General features: G+C 52.8%; 1 protein-coding gene across 1 annotated transcript; it reads left to right on the top strand.

Annotated features, from left to right (window-relative positions):
• The first annotated feature begins 223 nt into the window (after nucleotides 1-223).
• LOC134154801 (olfactory receptor 14A16-like) lies at nucleotides 224-1,159 on the top strand. Its single transcript, XM_062601458.1, has one exon. The coding sequence runs from the start codon at nucleotides 224-226 to the stop codon at nucleotides 1,157-1,159; it is 936 nt and encodes a 311-aa protein (XP_062457442.1).
• The last annotated feature ends 6,219 nt before the right edge of the window (nucleotides 1,160-7,378 follow it).

Here is a 7,378-nt window from a genome sequence, read left to right as displayed (position 1 = left end):
CCATGGGCAGAGGTCTTTGCTCTTCATGACGCACTCAGCCAGCATAAATGAGAGCTGGAGGAAGGGAACTGCACAAAGGGCATCCCAATAAAGAGAGAAGCAATATGGGATTGTTAAGAAGAAATTTATTTATTTATTTATTTATTTATTGTTCTATAAAAGTCTCTCCTAACTTCTTAATGTCTTTTCTCCTTTCAACAGCCCTTGTGATTAATGTGAACAAATGTCCAACAGCAGCTCCCTCAGTGAGTTCCTCCTCCTGGCATTTGCAGACACACAGGACCTGCAGCTCTTGCACTTCTCGCTCTTCCTGGGCATCTACCTGGCTGCCCTCCTGGGCAACAGCCTCATCATCACAGCTGTAGCCTGTGACCACTGCCTCCACACCCCCATGTACTTCTTCCTCCTCAACCTCTCCCTCCTCGACCTTGGCACCATCTCCACCACTGTCCCCAAATCCATGGCCAATTCCCTGTGGGACACCAGGGCCATTTCCTACTCAGGATGTGTTGCACAAATGTTTCTATTTCTCTTCTTGTTAGGAGGAGAGTATTGTCTTCTCACAGTCATGGCTTATGAGCGCTACGTTGCCATCTGCACACCTCTACACTATAGCACACTCATGGACAGCAGAACCTGTGTCAAAATGGCAGCAGCTGCCTGGGCCAGTGGTTTTCTCTATGCTCTCCTGCACACTGCCAACACATTCTCCATACCCCTCTGCCAAGGCCACACAGTGGACCAGTTCTTCTGTGAGATTCCCCACATCCTCAAGCTCTCCTGCTCTGACTCCTACCTTACGGAAGTTGGGCTTCTTATGGTTAGTGCTTGTTTATTTTTTGGGTGTTTCATTTTCATTGTGGTGTCCTATGTGCAGATCTTCACTGTTGTGCTGAAGATCCCCTCTGAGCAGGGCCTGCACAAAGCCTTTTCCATGTGCCTCCCACACCTGGCCGTGGTCTCCCTATTTGTCAGCACAGCATTTTTTGCCTACCTGAAGCCCCCCTCCCTCTCCTCCCCAGCTCTGGATCTGGTGGTGGCTGTCCTGTACTCAGTGGTTCCTCCAGCAGTGAAGCCCCTCATCTACAACATGAGGAACAAGGAGCTCAAGGATGCCCTGAGGAAACTGATCCAGTGGGTCCAATGTCAGCACCAATAACCATCCCATGTGCATCCACTCAATGGTCACATGGCATTTGGCATCAAGTATCTGTGAGATTCATTTTTTTCCTTACTTTTTGCTGGTACTTTCTTGTGAAAAGAAAGAAAAATGTTTTGATTTATGCCACTTCTCTCTCACTGGAATATGACTCACAGAGTACATTGAAGTAGTTAGCTAGGCTTCCCCCTTCATCATCAGAGATGGGAGAATTTTGGAGCCTGCTAGTGTGAGCTCCCTCGGATGCCCCCCAGTGCAGTGAGGAGATTTTTCCTTTGCAGTGTCTCTTTCAGCACTGACACCAAGGGAGCCTTGGGGACAGAGTCAGGCTCAGGTGAGTACAGACAAGGTGAGGTCCTGAGTCCCCTGCCCTTTTGGAGAGCTCAGCTCCCCTGGCCGCTGTCAGGGTGTGATCTCACACCCACCTCCTGTGAGGGAGGATCCAGCGGATGGCTGGTCCCTTCCCTGTATAGAGCTCCAGCACTCACAGCAGAGCAGGAGTGGAGAGGAGGAGAATTTAGATGCAGCCTGTTGGAACAGACCTTCTGCTCCTCGGGACCATCTCTACACTGCTGCAGCAGGCATTTCCTTGCTGTGGTCTTCACTTGAGGCCTGCACATATCCTGGACCTGCATCCACCATCAGCAGCAGCACCTTCTCTTTTCTGGCCTGCTCTCCTCATTTCTAGACTGCCCTGCTGTGCTCTCATGTATGTATATGGCCTAAGTGCTCTTTGTAACATGGTGCTTCCTTGTGCATTTCTGTGAGCTCAGGCAGGACCAGGCACTGGACACCCTTATGCCAGACTTGGCCTCCACAATAACATTTCCATATTAAAACATTTCCATAATAAAAGTGGATCTCCTCTTTGACCTGTTCAAATCCTGCCTTTCTTCAGAAGTTTGAGTCAAAAATAAGCCCAAGGGATTGCACAACAAAAGGGCCTGCTCTTCTGCTTGTCAGCTCTATAGCCTCCAGCGGATGTGCTCAGATTCCCTGGCTGATCTGTTACAGACTGCAGGTTGGGTTCAGGGTTTACCTCTCAGTGACCATTGGAGATGGGGGATGGTCTCTGAATTGCCTGCCCAGGGCTGTCCCACAGGTGGCAGTTCTGATGCAAGATGGCCATCCTTCTAGAGGGGAGTCTGAGCCCCAGGAGAGCTCAGGGGATCTCCAGGGAGAGTGTTTTCTTGGGGGTGGACAGTGAGTGGAGCCTCACAAAACGAGGGATGGTCCACAGTGGAGTGACCAGAAAGTAAGGCACTAAATCCAGATATGCATGGGGAAATGAGGACTCTGCAATGCCCGGAGAGGCAGGGAGGACCAAGGAGGCCCCGGGAACAGTCACTGGAGAGCGATTCCTGCACCCTCAGTGAAACACCACAGGCTGGAGCTAGTGCCCACCCAAACACATCTCCTGACACTGCAGATGCCCTGCGTTCACTCTGAGCACAATCCATGAGCACAGACACACGCCAGTAATCGGCAGTGGTGATCCCTGTCTGGCCAAATCTGCTTCCTGACCTGACCAGCATTACCAGAACTGAGGCAGGAGTCACTATGTGGCACCAAGGCCCCACAGCCTGCTTGCACTGCAGAGCAGCACTGCCAGCTTGGGTCTTGTCAGGAGCACAGAGCAGGGATGTGGGAATGGCCAGGCCAGCATGGACATGCTGACCTGGGGAAAGGCTCTCCGGAGAGCAGGGATGTCATAGGAGAAGATCAAGGCAGCACTCAGAAATAGGAAATGAGAACAAGAACCAGGTTTCTCTGTGCACCTGCACAGGACAGGTGGCTGTGTCCCCAGGGCAGCAGGAGCTGCCGAGGGGCTGCAGGGCCAGCACTCTCATGCTGTGCTTGGTGGCAAGGTGGGGGGCATGGAGGGGCTGCAGGCAGACAGGAAGGAGGATCCGCTGGGCACCAGAACAGGGGAGACAGAGAGAGACCAGGCCTCACTGCAGGACCTCATCCTCCTTGGTGTGGAGCTGCTGTGATATGCCTGAGATATGCTGTGGACATGGCTGTACCTGGCCCTGCTCCTCTCACCTCTTGATCTGACACTGTCTTCCTCCTGCTGACCTAACTCCTCATCTGTACCTCGGAACTGTCCCCTGACTACAGCCAGGAAAGCCTTGGCCAGAAAAGCTGTGACCCAAGCTTGATCCCACTCTGTCATAGCTGGCAGAGGGAGGAGAGCACCCAGGGCAGAGCAGAATGAGCTCGACTGGGAGATGGTCATGGGGAAGATCCAAAGGTCCCTGGCTCAGCCCTGGGCGTGGGAAACTCCCTCATGCACCCTGAGAGGCTTTGGTTGCCTCTTTCACCCTCCCTGTGCTCCTCTCCCATCAGCGAAGGCCGAGTCCAGCATCACCTGGGGACTCTCTTCCCTATGGGGAGGAAAGAGAGGGCCTTCAGCAGCCCCGCGCTGTCCTTTCCGCCTTTGCATTTGTACGTGCCTGGGTCTGCCCACTTGCCTTCACCACAGTCACAGCTGCCCTGTAGCCCAAGAAAATCCTGGCACTCCTGCCCTCCAGCTGGCACCCACCCCACACCTGGAGCCTGGCCAGCCACAAACGCATCTCCCGTCCAGTGCCCCAGCCGTGCAGCCAAGGGCAGGAGTCTTCACCCCAGTTTCCCTGCTCCTCCTCTGCTCTTGGCACTGCTGCTGCTGTGCCCATGTCAAACTCTTCTGCCACCAGAATGCCCCAGGGCCTGAGGCAGCTCAATCTGCCTCCAGGACTGCACTGGAGACAATCAGGAGCAAGCTGAGGTGGGACTGGCACCACCAGGGTGGGACAGGAGACAGCAGCTCCCCTCCCTCATACTGGAGCTGAGGCTGGGGCTGGGCACAGCATTTCCCTGGGGAGCTCCTGTAGAAACCACTGCAACCTCTGTATTACTTTTAGTTGTGTTAAGCGGATGTTCTCCAAGGCTCTTCAACAAGTTTGGGTTGCTCAAAAGAAAAACGGGGGAATTGTAGAGAATTGGCTGGACGAGCATGGATATCAGGCCGTGCAAATGAGCAACCCTGACTTGCTGATATGGAGTAACCTTGGAGACACCTTGAAGGACAAGTAATGAGGGAGTAAGAATGAATGCTATGTAAAACCAGGATGAAGGGGTTGGCGAGACGGGACAGTGAATATGTGGATAGCCAATAGCACAGAGCTTTGTGGCGTGAACTATAGTAGTAAGCCAATTAGATATAGCCAGCAGGATGCTTGAGCGTGTGAACAGCATACGATGGTATGTAAGCAGGTTAAGTTGCTGAAATAAATGGATCGTATTGCTAGCTCATATTGAGTCGTCTTATGATTCTGCAAGCCCACCTCCGACAAGTGGCGCCCGAACAGGGACCCCGAAGATATAAGTGAACCTGCTTTCTATGAGAGTTGGAGGAAAGGCCATGTGCGCACTAAAGAGGAATTCGTGCAGCTGCCCTCCGAGTGCCAGTAAGACCACTGATCCTTGCCATAGGGATGGAACGAGAAGCGGCAATACAGTTATTGACGGAATTCCTCGCTAAGCGAGAGGTGCCTGTCTCTACTAAGAAGTTACTTGCCCTCTGTGAGTGGGCTAGGGGCCATGGACATTTAAGCAACCCCACTTTGGTATTTAGGGTCGCATGTGCCGCATCGGCAATGCTGGGGGATCGCCCCTCGGAAACCTCTCCCGCAGTTACTCCCTCACAGCTTTTTGCGAGCCCGTCCTCCGCAGGAGGAATGGAGGTTCCTGTGGCTGAGAGCGCAGCAGAGATAAGGGCAAAAGCGGCTCAGAGCCAGGCAGAGCAGGAGGGGCAGACTTCTCGTTTGGACGAAGGCCAAGGGGATCCTCCGCCTTCCCTGTGACTATTACGAATACAGATGGTCAAGCCACTGCTAGATATCACCCCTTCGAGTGGAAGTTGATGCAGCAAATTCGCAATACAGTTGCTACCTATGGATTACACGGAGAGCCGTCACGACAAATGATTACGTATTGTTTGCATCAAATGTCATGACACCGGATGACTGTGTTTCGGTGGCAAAACTGATGTTGACCCCAGCACAGTTTCTCCTGTGGGAACGATATTGGGAGGAGGGCTGTCGCAAGGTGGTCAACATGCCGAGGCCACAAACTGATCCCCTGCGAGATGTCACCTTGGATATGCTGATGGGCAAAGGAATTTATGCTGCTGCTGCTCAACAACTGCAGTTTCCGGCGGATTTCCACAACGCCTCTGCCAAAGCAGCTAAAAACGCGCTGTAGAGAGTGCCGATGGAAAAGAGGCCACCCAGTTGGGCTACATTGCGTCAAGGAGTCCAGGAGCCCTTTGACTCCTTTATCAAAAAGCTTGAGGCGTCTCACAAGATCGGGGAGGGGGTCAAGAAACAGTTGTTGCGTGCTTTTGCGTTTGAGAATGCGAATGCGAAAACGAAAATGTTGCTAAGCACCTTGCCTAGGAGGGACACGCTCTCTGAGATGCTGGAGAGAGTAGCTAATTCTGGCCTCCAGCAGCAAGCTGCGTTTGTGTCTGAGGCGGTTGCCGCTGCTGTTAAACAGCAAAGCAAATCGCTTGCGGAAGCAGTGGCACAGCAGACAGGCGCTTGCCGCTGCCTTACAGGGCCCAACCCAGCAGAAGAGGCCTCCAAACGTAGGGGCTTGCTTCCACTGTGGGAAACCGGCCACACCCGAAAACAATGCAGAGAAGCACAAGTGTGGTGTAAGAACTGTCAAAGTGACACTCACGCCTCTGCTGCATGTCGGCGGTCGGGAAACGGCTTGCGGAGTGCGAAAGGGGGTCGCGCGCAGACAACAATAACCCCTCCTCTGGCTCCGGTGGTTGGGGGACTCCAGCCACTGCCGGGAGCTTGGGGTGTGACCTGGCAACAGCAGTAAAAATCACCCTGATTGACACCAGGCCACAGAAAATTCCAACAGGGTGGCACAAGCCGCCTGATCGAGTGGGGGGCCTTTTGTTAGGCCGCTCCTCGGCCAGCTTGAAGGGCATCATTGTATGCCCTGGGGTTCTTGATGCTGATTATACGGGCCAAGTTTGGATAGTAGCATATACTCTAACTCCTCCCATTTTTGTACCAAGGGGAAGTAAAATTGCCCAAATAGTCCCATTTCCACAGTTATTAGCAGAATTGACCAATCCTGCTCAACTTCAAGAGTTGCCCCAGCGGGGAAATGCTGGGTTTGGAAGTACTGACCCACTGGCTTGTCTAACTCTAAACATGAACCATAGACCGACGGTCTCGGTGCAGGTAAATTATGCCGGTGAGCAGCGGTACTTTCGCCTGCTGTTGGACACAGGAGCTGATGTTACGATCATGTCAGCCACGGTTTGGCCCAGACTCTGGCCAGTTCGTCCGTCTCTGGATGCAATTGCGGGTGTGGGGGGATCAGCTCAAGCCATGGTAACTTTGCAGCCTGCGGAGCTGATCCTTGAGCAACGCAGGGCCCGGGTACTCCTTACTGTCCTGCCACTCCCTGAAGGGGTCAATGGGTTGGTGGGACGGGAGTGCCTCACACAATGGGGAGTTGTTTTAGCAACCCCTGACTCGGTTTTTTCTCAGCGGCTGCTGTGAAGCAGCCGACACCCCTGAAGCTCACTTGGCTCACTAATGAACCAGTGTGGGTGGAGCAGTGGCCGCTGACACAGGAACGGTTGCAATGGGTGCATGAATTAGTTGCTGAACAGTTACGTGTCGGGCATAGTCAACCTTCGATAAGCCCTTGGAACACACCTATATTTGTTATTCCAAAAAAATCAGGGAAGTGGCGTTTGTTACATGACCTAAGAAAGGTAAATGAGCAAATGCTGCCAATCGGGGCACTGCAGCCAGGGCTGCCAGCACCTACAATGATTCCACGTGAATGGCACATATTAATTGTAGACCTTAAGGATTGTTTTTTCACAATTCCACTTCACCTAGATGATGCATCTCGATATGCCTTTTCCCTTCCAGCGCTCAATAAGGCCGCCCCGCGTCAGAGATTTGAATGGGTCGTGCTCCCTCAAGGGATGCGTAACAGCCCTACCATGTGTCAGTTATTCATAGCGGCCGCCTTGCAGCCCATCCGTCAAGCATGGCTGCAAGCAATCATTTATCATTATACGGATGACATTTTAGTAGCCCAGGCTGCTCCCCTTTCACACCATCAAAGCAAATATTTGCATGATACGTTACTGGCCAGAGGATTACAGGTTGCTCCAGAAAAGATACAGGTTAC

The sequence above is a fragment of the Rhea pennata genome, unplaced genomic scaffold (assembly GCF_028389875.1).
Source record: "Rhea pennata isolate bPtePen1 unplaced genomic scaffold, bPtePen1.pri scaffold_44, whole genome shotgun sequence".
NCBI classification, from domain to species: Eukaryota; Metazoa; Chordata; class Aves; order Rheiformes; family Rheidae; genus Rhea; species Rhea pennata.
The sequence above is the reverse complement of the archived record's forward strand: the minus strand, read 5'-3'. Positions and strand labels throughout refer to the sequence as shown.

Excerpts from the sequence above, each read along its gene's own strand:
- LOC134154801 (XM_062601458.1), top strand. The coding sequence starts at position 224 with ATGTCCAACAGCAGCTCCCTCAGTGAGTTCCTCCTCCTGGCATTTGCA.